This window comes from Hylaeus anthracinus, unplaced genomic scaffold (genome assembly GCF_026225885.1).
Source record: "Hylaeus anthracinus isolate JK02 unplaced genomic scaffold, UHH_iyHylAnth1.0_haploid 0, whole genome shotgun sequence".
Lineage (NCBI taxonomy): Eukaryota > Metazoa > Arthropoda > Insecta > Hymenoptera > Colletidae > Hylaeus > Hylaeus anthracinus.
Window position 1 is genome coordinate 11,967,915 of NW_026533254.1, and position 17,868 is coordinate 11,985,782.

The following is a 17,868-nucleotide window of genomic DNA, read 5'->3' on the forward strand; positions in this document are numbered from 1 at the left end:
GCGTTCAGAAGTTTTCTACATACGCACACGTATTGGCGTGTGACTCGTATTCGCGAGTGGCCAAAGTAAATACAAAAGTGGACTCGAGAAGCGGAAAATAAACCTGTTCAACATTCCTTTATGTGGATTCCCCCGTGACTGGTCAGACGTATCTCGTCTATATAAGCAAACGCGAAGCACCCTTTCCGCCCATTGCAGTCTCAGTTTCTCAGCGGATTAAACTCAGAGAGATTTAATAAAAATGTGGGCACTTTATCTAGCGTTGGGTGAGTGTCGCGCTTTGCGATGAGAGTATTATTTAAATCAGCGTTCATAAATAAATTAATTTTTAACTCTGATGTCGTTACTGACTCTGTTCCTTCAATTGCAGTTGTGTTAAGCGGAAGCACAATAGCATTTCCACAGACGGACAATGGTTTTGTTTTCGACGGTCCCGTGTCGCGACCTTCCACAACCATGAGGTCCTCCACAGCTGCAGATCCCATGGTTACGACAACATCCACGAGCGCACCTACGACAACGGCAACCCCAGATCCTCAACTTCAAGCATGCATCAGGACGTGTCCTGTGAGTGCGAATTTCCTTTTTACCGTTTCATCTTACCTACCGATAGGAGTAAAAGAAAGACACATTTACTTTTCTTATTATAAATTGTCACACTTTACGTGGATCAGCCTGTAATACCGGTTTCTTGGGTCGTACGGATTCCTAACGTATCGATAGTCAAGTTTATCGCGCTAGTTCAAAGTTCGTGGTGTGGAAGATAGTCTAGTGAACGATGACACAAATTTATTAATTGTCGTGGACTTAGAATAGGTCACCAAAATAACTTGTTTGCTTACCCCATTAAGCGAGATTCATAAAAAGTAAATGAGTTATTTGGATGACTTGTTTTATGTGGCTCATCATCACGAAAAGAATTCATGATTTTTACAGACGACGCCAGAATATAATCCGGTTTGCGGAACGGACCGTGTGACGTACGATAATCCTGGACTGATGAGTTGCGCGGCCTTCTGCGGCAAAGGTGCGTAGATGACTATACATTTATTCAAGTTTGACACTTAGCACTTTTGGTGTTTCCTCTATATGCTTTGACCATCGTATCTCACGAATTGGTTTTGTGCTTCCAGACGTCACGCGCAGCTATTACGGACCCTGCACATCTTCACCCGCTAGAGGATAATCCTTCGTTGGTTGGTCAGACTAGAGTCTGGTTGTATATTCCTTCACCGTGCCGTTGCGAATAAATAAACATGTAGATAACAATAATCTTTATAAGTGATTTATTTTTATAAATCTAGTCTAAACATCAACTTAGTTTTGTAAATCTCTTTCATATTGAAAATTCAAAGTCGAAACAAATATATAAACTATTGTAGAGATGGCGGTATAGAAGCGTTAGTATTCATTCTCGCGACCAAGTGTACTCTTTCTCTATAAGATGTACCGAACAGGTCAGTCGGTCTGATGGAATCACAACGTACGGCAGATTGGGGATAGCCATTGTTACTGCATGTCATGTAAATACATCGTATATTACATTGTTACGCCTGTAGCTTTTAGTCGCAACCAAAGATTGTCGACTAGAGACAAGGCTGTGATTACAAAGGCAAGATAATGCTCCTCGGATGACAGCAGGTTAACCAAGGGACGAGGAGGAACCATTGTCGGCCCATCTGACTCTTCGCACAACTTCGAAGTTGCCTCCGTGAACGCCGTAGAGATGCCTGGCTAGAACGCTGGCTCTGTCCTCTTCCGCTCGTATGGCAGTTCTTCTGTACTGGGCGACCGCTAACAGGCAGCCGACGATTAGTACAATTTGAACGATCAGCCAGAATATCAGTAGACTTAGAGCGAGACTGGCATCGACGCAAAAAAGCCCGTCTATGGAGGAGTCTGGGAACACAGGAGGCGAATCGTGATTGAACGCATGCACGTGTCCGCGAGGGTCAACATGTAGAGGCGGGCATAAGGGTACAGAGAACTAGGAAGCGTACAATACAGCGGAAAGAAGGAGTTTTCTCTATGATACTTACTTCCACTAGTGATGAACACTGTATCAGGAGATCCGTTTTCCCTCGACGATAAACGATCCGCCGAGGATGCGACAGGACTATGAACGATTATGGAGAGTTGCAATGGAAGTTCTTCGGTGATTTCCCGAGATACTTCCGTCACTTTGGCGTCGTAAGGTGAAGCGTCGGGTAACCCACTTTCACGTTTTCTTCTTCCGTAGGAGACTTGACCAGTTACGCATGTTGTCTATAACATGCAAAGTTAGCGGTCAACTCAGATTGACGCAAGAGAAGCCACTTGTCGACTTACTGGCATGCATTCGTCCAAGCAAAATCGAACGACCACGTTGAATCGAACCAGCTGACTTCCAGGGAACTTGAAGGCATTGAACGTCGTGATCAAAGATCGACCATCGTGTGGATCCTTCGACAAGGGAGGGAAGGTTGCTAAATCTCCGGGACAACCGAACTCGTTCAAAAGCAGCAAGGAGGCATCACCGGAAGCGCTGCTCGCGACTAAGTGTCCCGCGACGATGTCGTAAGGACCTTCAAGTAAAAGATACAAGAAGAGTGGATTGCTGTTGATATCGCCGCGATGATAACTCGTTATTGAGATTACCATTGGGTGGATTCAGTTGAATCTTCACGGTGAGTTTCTGTCCCACGTGGGTGACGACTGCATCCTTTGAGTTTTCATCCAAGATTCTCATGGTAACCTTTGGAGCTTGCGAGGATGCGTTCACGATGGTCGAGGATATCGGTGGCACTCCTGCGCTGAACACATAGAAGACGAGCGAACAAGTCGCGTGGAATCGAGATAGAAAGAAATAGAAATGGGGAGTATTGTGAGGAGCTACGAAGAATGGCTGTGAGTGGTATTCAGTGTGTAAGAGGAATTCAATGAATTCCATTCATGTGCATTCTCTTTAGCTCCCTAGTATATGTGTTCCTACTTTGGATCAAGAAAGCTGAAACTCGAATGAACGGTGATGTTCCTCGGTTCTGGTGGTTCGTGATCGTTCAACGAGCACCCAACTCTGACCGCCTGATCGCCCAGTCGTTGAACGATGGGGTTGAACTGCACCACGACAGTCGTCCAAACGAGCGGCCGTGTTCTACAACATCAATATCGTCGATTTTTATCCTTATTTTCTTTAGTCTACGTTAAGCTTTTTACCGATTTTGATCGTCAATGGAAAAAGCCGGATTTAGGCCGCATTGTGGCATGATCTCGCGTAGCTGATCGGCACGGGGCAGCGGTAATGTCAGTATCGTTCTATTCAAGCCGTGCCCCTGAACACCGCAAGTTTCTGCGTAGCCGTTTGTGTAAATTCGACCAAAGAATGCGTCGCTTGTCCTCAGCTCTACCGTCATTATCGTATCGTTACATTGCACCCTCACTGGAACATGGATTTTTCTTTATGTGCAAGGATTCTACAACAATGCGTTTCTCTGTTGGTAAAGCAGATGGCTTTACTGGTAATAGGTAATACTTAAGTACTTTATCGATAAATTTTGCGGCCAACAGAGGTATTGCTATTACGATGGCTCTTATTAATTGCGGTACGATACTCACGATCCAAACACGGTTCTCGCTCTCTGTAAACGGCATTTGCAACGGTGATTAGCGAGCTAACACCCAGCCCGATCGTGTCTTCGGAGTGCAACAGGCATACCGACTCGCCGGAGGAATTGTCCAGGGTATATCCACGGCAGACGAAACCGTCCACGCTCAGGTCGCATCTTCTCTCGCACTGAATTCAACCGACACGGATCGATGTTGCTGCGTGGCCGCTCTTGCGAATAGAGACGAGATTCGTTCTTACCTGCTTCTCGTTCAGCTTGCTCAGAGCGACGTCCGAGAACGGTAACGTCGCGTTTCGAATTTCCGCGTAAGAGCAGTACTCGCGTTTCGCTGAAAAAGAAATTGAAACGGAACGAAATACCAATAGCCATTTTCATAGACGATTTTAGCGAGCCTGGACAAATTGAAATTTCTTATACTCACACACGTTCCGACACTGGTCACGAAGGTACTCGTCCCTATACATGGAAGCCCTGTAGGCCTGAGGTCTGGTTCCTCGCTCGAGCAACGACAGGGTGCATCGGCCGATTGCGTCGTCGGTCGAGAGCGGTTTCGTTGTTCGAAACTGCGCTGATTTGCAGCTTCTTCCTGGGGATCATTTGTCAACATTAAAGGTCGATTCAGATTATACGACACGTACCGGCACCGACACGACAAAACATTAAAACACGCGTTTTAATGAATATTCATACTATTCCCGTTGACGGAACGTTCAAGTCAGTGTCTGTTTAGCGTGAATAGTTCCATTAAAACGCGTGTTTTAATATTTTGTCGTGTCGGTGCCGGTACGTGTCCTTAATTCTTTGTAAAATTATAAAATAAAAAGTTGTACTACCCCTGCTTTAATAGTTCTACGAACTTCCTTAAGTTTAGTAAAGTGTTTGATCGTAAACCTAGCATTCTCGTTATGTATCTCTACATGTATATCACGAAAATAACGTATTTCCGCAATTAGTTCTGTGACGTGTCGATCGATGAACCAGATTATGCCTACCTATCTCTATGCATTTTTCGTAGCATTGGTTCCTGGTCATAGATCGGGGTAAATGAAACGCGCCTGAGTCGATGAACACTGCTCCAGCGTTTCTCTCCACTTGCCAAAGTCTCCTTTGTTTACAGCTCACGGGAACTGATCGAAATTTGAGGTTATGTTAGTGTTGTGAATCGAATTTATACTTGGCGCCGTCGTCGTTACCTTTTACGCAGACACGATGATAGAAGGTTGAGTTGGCTTCCGGTATCAGTTCGTCGTCTTCCGTTTCGACGCTGTAACAGGCGCTTCTGGCAAAATCTACTACGAACGCGGTACAATTTACCCTCTCACATCTGAAATTGAATAAAGAAAAACGGTAACAATAAAGGAATATGGTGGTTCCATCGTGTTTAAATTTCTAGTGACAATAAACAGGCGCTGATAAGAAAGGAGACCATTGAAGTTGGCGATTTACTACTGTTCATTAAATTTGAAATCTATTCAAACTTCAGGTATTCTTTTCAGTTATCCAAATTACGGTTGCACTTTACTTTGGCGGACCTAAAATTTTTAAATTTCTTTTACATAATCCTGTAGATTTTGTCGAGAAAAATCCGGAAATGCTAGTTTTAAGGCGAGAAATCCACTAGTTCACAAGTTATGAGCAGTTAAAAGTGGCATTTTACCGTATTTGACTGACACTTTCAACGCCATTGTCTTGTAGCCATACCCTGTCGGTAAAACAGGTTCTCGGTGGTAGCGGACTACATTGTATACCACTTTTATATTGTTATACCTATTTTTGAAAATTGCCATGTTTCGAATTAACAGAGTTGGTTTAGGCCTATTTTCTCGGGGAGGGTGTGCCGCCCTAGAGTATGAAATTCAACTTTTGAATTGTCTAAAAAATACGGTAAAAAAGGTTCACCTTTAACTGCTCGTAACTTCTGAACCAATGGATTCCTCGCCTGAAAACAGCATTTTCGGATTCCACTCGCCACAATCTACAGGTTTATGTAAAAAAAAACTTAAAAATTTTAGGTCCGCCAAAGTAAAGCTTAACCCGGATTACTCACTTGTCGAAGCAAGGCTTTGTGATCCCATTGGAATTCACGGAGCTAAATAAAAGCGAATGAGAGCCCACAGATTCCGGCCTGACGCCTCCAATCTTTTCCCAAACAGCGTCCGAGCACGTTTCTCGCAATCCTGGAACGAGAATAAACGATCGATCGATCTGCGTCTCATCGTATTGTTTACTGATTGTCCTCACCGGTCGGCGCGACGAAATCGCAAATCGAGATCGCAACGGCGAGACACGCGATTATCAACATGGTCGATTATCGCTTCCCGTCCGCGTGGCCGTCGAGCGACGAGACTGTGCCAAGGATTTTTGCAAACTGTCGTTGTTCGTCCTGTTACACTAGCGATTACGTAACGACGCTGCACCTAACGTCGCGAAATCGACAGAATTGAACTGCCATTCGAAGGCTTTTAAAAATCGCTAAGAGGTTAAGTCGCTACCAGTCGTTTCACTGAATCTCTCGAACTTTACGCTGCTGTCTCTTTTCAATCGATAGGTCTTCGCCTCGCTCTCTCGCTCTCCTCGAACGACGGTCAAAATAAACGCGCCATTCCTGAGAGGTTAAGAAGAAGACTTCGGAGAAGGCACAAAGGATCGTTCCTTCGATCGGTTCTCTAGATCAAAGAAGTCTGCCACGTTAATTACAACGACCAATCAGAGATGATTCGATGGATCACTAATGGAAACCTTGGGTTACAACTTATTCATGACGTTTTGACTGTGTATTGTATATTAAATATGTAATTTTATATTAAATATTCAGATCGTAATTGGTATCGAACGAGTAATGTACGAGAACTTTTATTTCTTGTTAAAATAGGCAGACACGCGATGGCACGACAAAAGGTGTACGAGCGAGTTGCGAATTCGCAAGCAACTGAGGCGTCGCGTAATGTACATAGAACTCTACCTCGTTCACCTGCATCCTCGTAAAAAAACGAATGGGAGCGAACAAGCCCGCGCCCGCGCGCATAACGATGGTCCACGAATAATCACGGTATGGTGTAACGCGTCCGCGAGCGAACGGATGTCGCGTAAACCGAGAATCGCGTCAATCCTGTGCAAGTTGCGCCCCTATTCCAGCGAAACGTCCAATCTCTTACGTAGCGACTCGTTCGACACGAGATACTTGTTCGAGAGATTGTTATTGGCCTAGAACAGAATCACTAATCTCTTTCAATGGACTGGGGGATGTTTGCACTCGCTTGATTTTTCGACAACGCTTGCGAAGTGATCCTCAAAATAATGTAAACAAAGCGTTCACCCAACGGAGAGGTCACTCGAGCTTGTTATGCATGTGCCAAATTATATGTATGTAGTAGCTATAGAACGCGCCACGTGTTGCGAAATTATGCACATATATGGGACCATAGAACTCTGCGAGGGAACGCATCTACGTATGTACTCATAGAAATAAATTTGGAGAGTATCTCTGAATGTATGGATAATCAAATTTTGTCAGTCTTCATAGTCTCCAGTACAAGTCTGCATCCCTTGTATATCGCAGACGTCGAGACGAATTCGAGGTTGCTACGACCTCGAACCCATGGCATCACCTTCACCCGACCTTGAAGGTAACAAATCGACGATACACGCGATCTTTTCTAACGTCTAGTATAATCCTTGTCTTATTCGAGATGGTCCTGGATAGTCGCGAGTATTTACTTTCACGTATTTCAGGATGGACCACTAAGAGCGAGAGTAATTGGAGCATTATCGAAGGGGAAAGAGCGCAGAACGATGAAAGCAGCGGAACGTACGCATTGTCGCGTCGTCGGGACGCTCGTCGACGAAGGCTTGGCCGGTGCTCGCAAAACTGTGACGCGTGAGCCAGGCGGGACGCATGACGCGCGATACGAAACACGCGGGGCTTTTCGCGATGTACCGATGCTTATCTCGCCTCGTCGACTATTTCCGTTGGTTACGCGTTACGCGTTAAGCAGCTCGTATATGCAGACGATTGTCTAATGTTTACAGACAGATTTGATCCATCGTCTTCCTGGTCGATCGTTTCCTCTAAGAAAACTATCGATGAATCTTCTAGGCAAGCCTACAAAACAGTATGTGGACCATTCTGGGACTCATTCGGACCGTTCACTCTCAAAGAAACCAACATTTTTCTTGCTTACTCTGATAGGCATACAAGATGTAACGTTAAGATAAGAGGATTATCCTCGTGCGAGAGCCAGGGCTGCGCGATATGTCCTCAGTCGTTGCCACTGATTTGTATTTAACTAGGTCAGAAGATAAAGTGTTAACCAACACGCGAGTTTGATGTCCTGTCTTTGACGTCGGTATTTTTATTGAGAATGCCACTCTAGTAAACCTATGAATAAGTTTTTCGGTGTGCCTCTACGGGCCATTTTTATACCGATCGATGCGGTTCCTCTCGACAGATTTATGCAAACGATGAGCGAGTGGAAAACGGTCGCGGTGATGCTTCACGGTTACACGCAACAGGAACGCGATGACGTCGATATGGTCGATATGAAACGTCCTTCGGTTTACATAATCGTGATTTTCCATGCGCAATTTTAATAAGTCCATAATTCCAAATATGTAACGGTATTATCTTAACTAGTAGTTAGTAACTACTCGGATGAATCACTTTTAGGTTGTTCTATACCATGGTAGAGGCACGAGAAGATTCCTGAATCAAGCATATAGATGATCCCCGTTTAAATTGGTATCAAAGCATGATTACTTGGTAATCCTGCATCTATTTAACAAGTGAAGCTGTTTATTAATAGGAACGATAGAGGGATTGTTGAGAATCGATAAACGAAAAAGGGAACGCCTTGGTCTCATTCGATACCATTCTTTTTTTTTTTTTTTAAATCAACGACTGGTAATTACTAATTACTGGATGACGAGTCAGAGTCCAAGCTGCTGTCGAAGGTCGTGCGATAAGCGATCGACCGGCAAATCCTTGACGCGTAAAAGTGTACAGTGTTCTCACACTCATCCGTTCCGGGTCATTGCACGTGAAATCGGTCACATTCTAAAGCTACTTCACCATTTTTTCTGGAACTTGAACATGTCATACGCCTTCGACGTTGCTTGAATATATCTCGAGACGTGCAATTCTTCAAGACACCTTAGGATATCTCTTAAAATATTTCCCCTTTTCAGGAAAAGTCACAATTTTGCACCAAAAGGTATTACGCGTGAAATTACCCTTTCAGCTGCATGTTTGCATTTCAACGGGAAAAGCGAAAGCGCAAGAAACCGAGATTCACGAGACAAGGGTTGCGCGTGACCCACATCGGTTATGCAAACGACACGATTGTAAAGTAAATCTCGCGCCCGCATATTTGCAAGCGAGACGACACGGAAACCTGGCCGATTTCTCCTGTTTATCTTCAAATGCCTTTGTGGGTATGTCTCTTTAAATATTTGACAACAAACTACTCGCTCAAAGATAACTTAAGATAAACTTACAACGCATTCGACCCAGTTGCAGGTTTCCTTTAAAAAATACATTTCAAAGGCAATAAGTAGGAGCGATAACATGGTATATTCTAATTCTGTTGCAGTACATTTGACAAATGAAATAAACACATTACAAAAGGTACACTGGACATCGCATTAAATTTATTCGATCGAACAGTTATTCGGATAAATCAATTTTTCCATGATAATTTATTTACTTTTTAGTCTACTGCCGTATGCCAGCGTACGATGTCAAACCAGGACGATTCGGATTATACTTTCCATCGACGAAAGAATGTTTTATTAACGGTTGTTCGTTTATTATTGATCATTCGCAATTCTTTGTTTAACTGGCCGGATGGATGAAGCCGAAGAGCACGAGTAGATCATAAATGGTGTCGAAGCCGTCGATCAACTGGTTAAAGGAGGTTGGTAAAGCCTGCGTTTTTTGTAATTCATCGAGCGTGATGTGCAGCCAAGGGAGCCCTCGAGTGGACATAAAGTGTAGGAACCACCGAATTAGTTCAAATACAACTGCTTGCGCTTCCTGGATAACGTAATCTTGAGCAGAGCTGAACGATTGTTGCAGAGTTTGTATGGGATGCGTCACCGCTGTTAGTAGCAATCTTCGTTGTCTCTCGAAGCTTCCTCCTATTCCTAAGATCGAATTGATCGTTGATTCGATCGTTGAAATGAACCAACGTAGCGTATTTCCTATGGCGGAAAATATACACCGTACGATTTGCGAGACCACATCGGCGACCCTTGTATTAAAGTTGGTGAATTTGTTCGCTGTACCATCGATTATGTTCGTCGAATTCGTTTGGTAGCTGTTGTTATTAGTACCTCCCGCCTGTCTCCCTGAAAACAGTTGGTTACACTTAAAAATTGTCGATCATATACCTTCCTAGGTCAGTGTGAATTTCGTTCAAACTTGTAATTGGATTCTAATTACAATCTAGGCGAGGGACAGACTATTATTGGCTATTAATTGCCCTCTGTTAGTGCATACAGGAAATCCTCACACGACTATTGAGTGCAAGCACCATCTAGTGGTCTACAGACGACCAGGAAACATCTTCAGACAAATTTCAAACAAATCAACTTAAGAAATATGCATATATACTTTATAGCTGATTATTTAAGAGAGAAGCCAGCCTTTATATCAGAGTCATTCCTTTAACGGAAGTTTTCCGATGGATTATTGTTTAGTAGCAAACAGGAATCCACCAGTAATTTTCAATTTCTTTTCCAGACAGATAGGGCTCTTTGAGGTGATGAGAAAGTACCTGACAAAGCTGGCACCGCAACGCTGCAGGGTACATAGCACAGTCCGCAAAGGACCACTGTTACTACGAGGATATATGAAGCCTTCATCGAGAGAGGTGTTCCAAGAGGAATTGTGCGTTGGTCGTCGAGAGTATGCGTAGGCGTACGTGGTGAACCGTTGGCGTTCGCAATGGACTTGAACGTTAAACGCAAACTTTTTAACACGACTTATCGATTGGAATTGGGTATATTATTACCATTTCCACCTCCTCTGGCCGACACGGTTCGTCCTTACGACCGTCGCGAACCGTTGATATCCATGCTAATTTTGGATTTATGTGGTCGTGCGATTGCAAATTTTACGCTGAAAGTTGTTCTAATCAACGCCAGTGGCGCATTGCACTCTCGCAGGGTCCAAGACTTGAGAATTGAGAACTGTTGTATCTCGATTCAGTCATCTCCAGAAATGAAGATTTATACAAAAATGTACATAGATTCAGGGCTTGTTGCTAATTCTCTTTAAAAAAAAAAAAAAAAAAAAATATCGCGAATGATAAAAAGTTAAGCAACGCTGGTTTATATGATACGCCATTGTCTACCACCGTTTAAGTCCAATCGCTAGTTCTCGCGATAAGTTGCAGCACTTGAAAGAAAGCAGGTGACCTGACCGATCGACGTCCAAATCGTTTAATGTTGCTGTTTGGAATTCTTGTTTTGCAAATACAAGAACGCGCGTTTCTGTTTACTTCCTTGTAACGAAACCGTTTTAAATTAATACGTACGCACTCGAATGTCGCGATTTTGTTGAAACTGGAATATGACGTAGTTCACATAAAATTAGAGGAGGTTTAAGTCACTATTTTACTGGATTTAATTTTGTTTAAGAATACCCAGAACATATAACCAGCTAATTAGCGCTTATCGATATATTTTAATCCGTGAAAATACAACGTTTCATATCTTGAAACAGAGATAAATAGATTTGCGCCATTTTCATAATGAACCGTTCGTTTAGTCTCCTTTCTTGTCACGCGATACAGAATTTATCGTTTGACGCTGCGTTTTCATTTTTTTCTGTAAACTTCATCCTCTCTGCTTCGCAGTCCTTTGCCATTCTTTCTCTTCGTTTCATTGTTTGTTGTTTAATTCCTTAGTGCGTGAATTTATTTTAATTTTTAAAAATTATGTCATGGTTCCATATTTTCCTATGTTTGGAAGACGTTCGATCGGGAGACCAACTGTTATTTTCCCGATCGAAATTATAAATAATTCCCGTGGGAAGCGCAATGTACAACCGAGGGCAAGACAATTTCTAATTTTTCTGTACACAATGGAAACCATTCGCAAACATCCCAAGGGGACACGATGCATTGAGTACACGTGAAAGAATTCGCAGTAAAGAGACACGTTCCAGTCGTTCTAAAGTCACAAACAGCTTAAATGTCGTCCTGAAATTAAAAAAAAAAAACACTTAAATGAAACAAAAAGTAAAAGGAAATTTAAGCGAAAAACTAATAGAACAAAACTTTCACTCACATAGCAACCGTAAGCTGCTGACTCTGAATTACATCCCCGATCTTTCCACATCGAATAATAATATCCGACTAACTTGGACCGTATAAACATCGCGGATAAATCATTCCTACTTGCCATCGATTACACGAACGAATTCCTGTTCACATCTGATTCCATCGCGGAGTTTGTTGTGCTTACGCCATTTCGAGTCCGACCAGGCAACTATCGTAAAGCAGAAACAAAGATTATCCGTGCGTTTTATCTGATTCCGAGCCGACATCGAATTTCCCTGACGCGTCACAGTTCTATGATTTCCAGACTTAGCTAATCACGAATATCGACTCGATCCCAGTTGCCATTGTCCAGCTACCGCGAACCTTCGCGAGCCATTAGCGGCGTGAGCGATGTCGGGATTGGAATTTATGGGGTCGTTATGGTTGTTGCTGGTGGTCTGCGTTTTAAGGGACTCGCACAGCCAGCCCATTGTCGCGATGGACGACAATCCTCTGCTGATAAGGCCGCTGAACGTTTATCAGAGCATGATCAAGGGTGTTCACGATTACTTCAATAATACTTGCATCATACTATTTCATGGTTCGATGAATGTGATCGAAACGAAAGGTGAGGAGGATTTATACATTATATCGTTTCGTTGATAAACGTGTCGTGGTTGATTTAACGAGAATGGAACTTTCAGAACTGGAGGACATCGAGGGGCTGCTTGGCCTTCAGAAGTTCCTCAGCGGGGCTCTGAACATACGCACCGCGATCATGGATTTTATCACGTTCAGGGACAAAGTACGTACAACGTCCTATCCACGTGCTGGACAATTATTTGGTATTCTCGTTTTAGGTGGGAAGCACTTATTATAACATTAAGCGGCCGTTGTTCGTGCTGCTGAACGATCTGGATGAAGTCAAGGAACAATTCGTTCTGGTAAGTATTAGGTTGTCCTAAAAGTTTCTTTCGTGAGTTGCATTCAAGTATTTTCTGTGGCAGTTGTTATGTTTATACAAATAGACAATCTAATTTTTTAGACATTGATGCTGTAACAGTAATGAAGCGAAATGAATTGTACACAATTTTGTAATATAACATAAAACATAAAATATTGTGTAGGAATAAATTATTAATAAAACGAAAGAAACTTTTAGAACAACCTAATACATATATTCAAGGTGTCTTAAGGTCAGATCTGAATAGATAAATGAACGAGGCTGGATAAAGTACTCTGATAAGATCATCCTCTAAGTTATATATGCCTCAGGTTTCTCAGTGGATTGCAATGGCGTACCCCACGTGGCTGATCTTTCTAAGGAACGACATCGAGATCGAAGACTTCCTTGGGGAAGTTTACGTTCCTTTCGACTGTGTACTGATGGTCGCACAAGCGAACCCTGAAGGAGGTGGCGAGATCGTCAGAGAGGTCTACCGCATAGGCAGGGAGGACCACTTGAGGTGGATGGACTTTGGCACGTGGAACTCGACACACGGTTTCAAGGGACCTTTAGTAGGACTCTACCAGCGAAGGCACGATCTGAAGGGACGCAACCTCAGGGTCGTTTCTATTCATGTGAGACAAACATGTGTGGTTCAAGGTGTTCGAGAGACAATTTACGACGGCGCGAATCACGCCGGGGTCGCCAGTTTGAAGGGACCAAAGTGAAGGCGTGATAAAACTGCGTTTACTTATTAAAATAACTAATTGTATTCATTTTCAAATATCCCGAGTTGTCCTCGAGCGCTCACCGTGTACGTTTCGATCCTTGGAGAAACGCTCTCTCGACTACACGGGGTATTTAAAAATAAATACAATTAGTTTTTTGCTTTTTCTTTATTATAGTGTCTTATCCTCTTTAATACGTATCTTATCCTCTTTAATACCCTTTCTCGCTACAGATTCATTTAAATTATAATCATTTGCCCTTATATGGGAAATAAACCTGATCGCCTTCCTGCTCAGGATGTGTTTAAATTTATGACTTTAGTTATTTTAATTAGTAAACGCAGTTTTATCACACCGTCACCTTGATCCCTTCACATGGATGTGCAGGACAAATGTTCTTTATCCACCCTTGCTATTAGTGATGCCATTACTGATTCATTATGCCACCCTTGATATTATACTACTGCTACCGCTTGGAAGAACTAAGGGTTCTGTTATTGTTCCTCTACGAACGCGTGTCCTCACAGGATCCTCCAGTCTCACGATTCGTCAAGAACGAGGTCAATCACACGGTTGGGATGGCTGGCTTCTTCGGCGAGGTGATCCAGCTGCTGCAAGAGGGAATGAATTGCACGTCAGTCTTGATCGATTTCATTCATCATTCAATCTAGAAAGTGAAAGAATCGACTTGGTACAAGAGGTTTCGAAGGCTAGAGTTTCCATTCAAAGCACGAAGAAGTGGAATACTTCTCAAGTCGATTCTTTCATTTATTGAATCTACTTGACTCGATATATTAGGGGGACCAGAAAGTAATGTCGCTTCTGCGAATGTCAATACTTCTTTATTATTTATCAGTTCACTGCGCACCAATTGATTTGTATCGATCAGGTATTGAAAATTTGCACATTAGATGACGAAATACTGTTGATGACGAGGACGATTACATAATTGATTAAAAATAGAAACATATTATACATTTATTTGTTTGAATTTAAAGTAAAAGAAACGACATTACTTTCTGATCCCCCTAATAGTTGAATTAGACGTCGCAGTAGATCTGTTGGGTTAGACATAAATAACATCATCGATTCATTTGACGTGATCTAGAACAGTGGCATCGTAGAACTGTAAGTCACCTCGTTACTTCTTCTCCCCATTATCCACCCTTCTAGTCTTTTCCTTAGTCGAGTCCCTGGCGTCGTTCTCCGCTTTCCTCTTGACTCCACGTTCGCGGAGTTCCCTGAGCTGTCTGGTTGTCTCCCTGCGAAAGTATTCATCTTCACTGGCGGCAGCCCTCTCCTCGAATGCGGTCCTTTTCCTGCCGTCGCCGCTTCTTCGAAGTCTCTCGTAAAAGAATCGACGCGTCGTTGCGTCATACCGTCGCAGATATAGCAAGCGTCTTCCTGGGCTAACCGGTTCCAGACATCGCGACGCCAGCCCGCGTAACATAACTTGATTCTTCCGATCCTTCGCTGATCGTTTGGTGGTAGATACCGGTTAGCCAGGCGCGGTGTTTCACGTGTCCTCCATCCTTCGTCCGTCGTCCATTCGGGTACAGTAAATGGACAATCGGTTGAATTGGATCGCGGATAAGTTCAAGTTGCTTGAATGCCCAAGAGTTGGATAGAAAGGGAGAGCGATTCTCCTACTGTTCCATCTCTGGTATTGTTACAAATTATACAAATTAATTTTCATCCGACCTTTCACCGTATGACAGTACGGTCAGCATTACTTTTTTTACTTTAGACTAAATCTCAAAGCTTGCGACAATCGCAGATATTAATTTTCATGCTCGATACTCAATTTCATAGTGCATGCAACTCTGATGCAACAAAGACGTATCATCGATGCAGGTTCAGTTATCAGGAGGCCAACTCGTGGGGCGTGCGGTTACCGAACGGCACGTGGACAGGTTCGATGGGGATGCTGATGGAGGACGAGGCAGACCTCGCGGCCACCGAGCTGATGATGACGTCCGACAGACTGGACATCGTGAAATTCACCACGCCTGTCTACTCGTCCAAGTATATATCAAGATTCGACGACGACCAGAGTTTACTCTTTTAAAACATAGTGTGACAAATCTTCAGTATATTCGGAAAAGCTTTTATTTGTGGAATGAGTAGTGCTTTTGATACAAAGAGTACCTATGTTAGCTAAGGAGGGTGGATTCTCCTATGTCCAGGTGTCGCGTGTATATCAAGAGACCAGACACGACGACGGTCAAATGGAACGCGTACTTGGCTCCGTTCGCTTTGAACGTTTGGAACGCTATCGCGTTGACGATCTTCATCACGGGGATATCGATTGCCACGATCGACGCCATATTTACGAAGGGAGTAGACTCCGACGTGGTGGAATACCGATCATCCTCTTCGACGATCTCCGAGATCGTGTTCTTCGTCTTCGGCGCGTTTTGCGGTCAGGGTGCGTGTAGCCCAGAACTGAAGGGTCCTAAAAGCACAATAATGTATATTTAGATGGGTACAGGTTTATAATTTTACCAGAAGTCCAAGCGAAGAATCCGAGTAGTCTCCCAATACGATGAGTTACGAAATTGGGTTACACTCTAGTGCAGAAAGTCCAAGAGATTTGATCAATTCGATAGGGATGGAGCCGTCCCCGCTGGACCCGATACGGATGGTTCATCTGAGCATCCATGCGACGGCGGTCGTGGTGCTGGCTGCTTATTCGGCCGCGTTGATTAGCTTCCTGGCTATCAAGACGTTCGCCATGCCGTTCACCACGATGGCAGGAATGCTGGAGGACGGTAGCTATCGGTTTGCCGTGGTCGCCGATTCGGCTGATTACAGTTTCTTTCAGGTAGTACGGCCGGGATACAATACATATTAATAAGTGTTACTATCTAATACACTTACTATTTTACAGTATTTCACATAAAATTAATGTTATCAACAAGTTTACAAATTCTAGGATTCGTAAGTTTAGAGACAGATGTGTTGATTTTTTCTTATTTCGTTTGAACATGGCAGAACACCAGCGATCGAGTGCTGACCTTCATGTTCGAGCAGCTGTTGACCGGCGAGAGCGATCTGCCGTCCAATTACCTCGACGGCTTGAGTCGCGTTTGCCAGGAAAATAAGTACGCGTTCATGACATTGGACAATATGGCGGCCGTTCTCCAAGGAAGAGTCGACTGCATCCTGGAGCCGCTAGACGTAATAGCGCAGACCACGATAGCCATGGCAGTGCCTGCGAATAGTCCTTATCGCGGCATCATCGATGCCAAGTAAATAGAATCAATAATTCGTCGACAGACCTGAGCACTTTTCAAATTATTTACTTCATCATTTACTGCTGCTCCTTCGTTTTTAGAATTTTACTACTGCGCGACAGCGGCATTCTTCAGAGGTTACTAGAAATAGAATGGGCCACGGTCTCGAGCAGGGTAATCTATTGGGTTGTCCGGAAAGTTCATGCCTATTTTTAAGAAAAATTCAAAGGCATATTTGAATTTTGGTGTATATTTATTGAATTATACATATATGTACCATTTTGTTCCACAACTTTTCCACTTTCTAAGGAATGTATACATGTCATTTGTTTCCAGCCATTCCGACATATTCAGACCTATGCCGTCTACTAAAAATCGGCATGAACTTTCCAGACAGCCCAATATTTCATAATATAGCGAAGTTTGTTAAAAGAGGAAAGAATGATTTTCAGAGCATAATTTCTACCTATTTCAGCCGACAGCTGGCTGGTCGTCGGTCGAGCTGGAGGATGCGATGCCTCTGCTCATCTTCTTACTTATCGCATTCATAATAACCTGGGTACTGCTACTCGTCGAACGCTCGATTCACGAGAAGCACGATAGAAGCAACGCGATCGACTCAACTAATCCAATATGCAAGGATAAGGAAAATTCTCATCCAAATAAAAAATTTCGAATGAAGAATAAAAGATAAATTAACCCTCAATATGTGTTGTTTAATCAAATTCTTCACATTACAATTAATAACTAGGTGACGCGTTTGTCGGAATGAAAATCATTGTATCCCAAGTCCCTTGCATCTTCTTCCAAATATTTAGGAAGAAATAATAAAATTTCACCATTGTGTCGAAGAAATTACACTTCTAACGGGTTGCACTTGTTATATTTAAAGATCTTGTTACAAGTTCCCAGCCATTGACTCGCTATTACTTGCGACGAAAGATTGTTCGAACTTGTAATATTAATTTGGACGAAAACAATATTAGGTACTTATTTACCATTAAAGTAGTTCTACGTTATCGATGATATGGTGGATAGGTAGGTACCATCATAGAAGTACTATGTTACCGATGGCAAGGTGTTGCTGCAGCG

The 17,868-nt window shown here is 43.1% G+C and overlaps 4 protein-coding genes and 1 long non-coding RNA gene across 12 annotated transcripts; 3 read left to right on the plus strand and 2 right to left on the minus strand.

Moving 5' to 3' along the window:
* Window positions 1–96: 96 nt before the first annotated feature.
* Window positions 97–1,316, plus strand: LOC128890159 (four-domain proteases inhibitor-like). The gene is made up of 4 exons (XM_054148417.1): window positions 97–266; window positions 371–567; window positions 937–1,027; window positions 1,134–1,316. The coding sequence occupies exons 1-4, from the start codon at window positions 242–244 to the stop codon at window positions 1,184–1,186; spliced, it is 366 nt and encodes a 121-aa protein (XP_054004392.1). The 5' UTR covers window positions 97–241; the 3' UTR covers window positions 1,187–1,316.
* Window positions 1,272–5,988, minus strand: LOC128890108 (uncharacterized). Of its 2 annotated transcripts, none has more exons than XM_054148339.1 (13): window positions 5,847–5,988; window positions 5,653–5,782; window positions 4,799–4,929; window positions 4,598–4,732; window positions 4,027–4,191; window positions 3,845–3,933; window positions 3,595–3,772; window positions 3,196–3,418; window positions 2,972–3,133; window positions 2,638–2,792; window positions 2,329–2,564; window positions 2,040–2,265; window positions 1,272–1,794 (listed from the first exon to the last, which is right to left on the minus strand). In XM_054148339.1, the coding sequence occupies exons 1-13, from the start codon at window positions 5,905–5,907 to the stop codon at window positions 1,643–1,645; spliced, it is 2,043 nt and encodes a 680-aa protein (XP_054004314.1). In that variant the 5' UTR covers window positions 5,908–5,988; the 3' UTR covers window positions 1,272–1,642. The 2 variants fall into 2 exon arrangements, with proteins under 2 accessions (XP_054004314.1, XP_054004306.1); XM_054148331.1 differs by having other exon boundaries at window positions 1,272–1,899.
* LOC128890178 (uncharacterized) lies at window positions 5,944–9,228 on the plus strand. 6 transcript variants are annotated; one of them, XR_008460573.1, is made up of 7 exons: window positions 5,944–6,084; window positions 6,154–6,397; window positions 6,478–7,231; window positions 7,338–8,171; window positions 8,272–8,505; window positions 8,790–9,035; window positions 9,115–9,228. It is a non-coding gene; the product is annotated as an uncharacterized LOC128890178 (long non-coding RNA). The 6 variants fall into 6 exon arrangements; XR_008460570.1 differs by lacking the exon at window positions 5,944–6,084 and having other exon boundaries at window positions 6,256–6,397; window positions 7,338–7,717; window positions 8,054–8,171; XR_008460568.1 differs by lacking the exon at window positions 5,944–6,084 and having other exon boundaries at window positions 6,256–6,397; window positions 6,478–7,054; window positions 7,120–7,231.
* On the minus strand, window positions 9,156–10,604 carry LOC128890153 (uncharacterized). Its single transcript, XM_054148404.1, has 2 exons — window positions 10,379–10,604; window positions 9,156–9,950 (listed from the first exon to the last, which is right to left on the minus strand). Exons 1-2 carry the CDS (start codon window positions 10,464–10,466, stop codon window positions 9,436–9,438), a joined length of 603 nt encoding a protein of 200 aa, XP_054004379.1. The 5' UTR covers window positions 10,467–10,604; the 3' UTR covers window positions 9,156–9,435.
* Window positions 10,605–11,139: 535 nt separating this feature from the next.
* Window positions 11,140–17,753, plus strand: LOC128890124 (probable glutamate receptor). Of its 2 annotated transcripts, none has more exons than XM_054148352.1 (11): window positions 11,140–12,494; window positions 12,571–12,671; window positions 12,727–12,810; window positions 13,142–13,447; window positions 14,068–14,174; window positions 15,353–15,565; window positions 15,727–15,968; window positions 16,150–16,364; window positions 16,535–16,791; window positions 16,878–16,950; window positions 17,252–17,753. In XM_054148352.1, exons 1-11 carry the CDS (start codon window positions 12,278–12,280, stop codon window positions 17,468–17,470), a joined length of 2,034 nt encoding a protein of 677 aa, XP_054004327.1. In that variant the 5' UTR covers window positions 11,140–12,277; the 3' UTR covers window positions 17,471–17,753. The 2 variants fall into 2 exon arrangements, with proteins under 2 accessions (XP_054004327.1, XP_054004336.1); XM_054148361.1 differs by having other exon boundaries at window positions 15,395–15,565.
* The last annotated feature ends 115 nt before the right edge of the window (window positions 17,754–17,868 follow it).

What these genes read in the sequence shown, in the direction of transcription:
- LOC128890108 (XM_054148331.1), bottom strand. Translation starts at nt 5,907, where the DNA reads ATGTTGATAATCGCGTGTCTCGCCGTTGCGATCTCGATTTGCGATTTC. An exon ending in CGATTTCGTCGCGCCGACCG is followed by an intron (nt 5,783 to 5,846) that starts GTGAGGACAATC and finishes TTCTCGTTCCAG; the next exon opens with GATTGCGAGAAACGTGCTCG. An exon ending in GCAAGCTGAACGAGAAGCAG is followed by an intron (nt 3,773 to 3,844) that starts GTAAGAACGAAT and finishes GGTTGAATTCAG; the next exon opens with TGCGAGAGAAGATGCGACCT.
- LOC128890153 (XM_054148404.1), bottom strand. Translation starts at nt 10,466, where the DNA reads ATGAAGGCTTCATATATCCTCGTAGTAACAGTGGTCCTTTGCGGACTG. An exon ending in TGCGGTGCCAGCTTTGTCAG is followed by an intron (nt 9,951 to 10,378) that starts GTACTTTCTCAT and finishes AACTGTTTTCAG; the next exon opens with GGAGACAGGCGGGAGGTACT.
- LOC128890124 (XM_054148352.1), top strand. Translation starts at nt 12,278, where the DNA reads ATGTCGGGATTGGAATTTATGGGGTCGTTATGGTTGTTGCTGGTGGTC. An exon ending in GAATGTGATCGAAACGAAAG is followed by an intron (nt 12,495 to 12,570) that starts GTGAGGAGGATT and finishes TGGAACTTTCAG; the next exon opens with AACTGGAGGACATCGAGGGG. An exon ending in TCAAGGAACAATTCGTTCTG is followed by an intron (nt 12,811 to 13,141) that starts GTAAGTATTAGG and finishes TATATGCCTCAG; the next exon opens with GTTTCTCAGTGGATTGCAAT.
- LOC128890159 (XM_054148417.1), top strand. Translation starts at nt 242, where the DNA reads ATGTGGGCACTTTATCTAGCGTTGG. An exon ending in GGCACTTTATCTAGCGTTGG is followed by an intron (nt 267 to 370) that starts GTGAGTGTCGCG and finishes CTTCAATTGCAG; the next exon opens with TTGTGTTAAGCGGAAGCACA. An exon ending in CATGCATCAGGACGTGTCCT is followed by an intron (nt 568 to 936) that starts GTGAGTGCGAAT and finishes TGATTTTTACAG; the next exon opens with ACGACGCCAGAATATAATCC.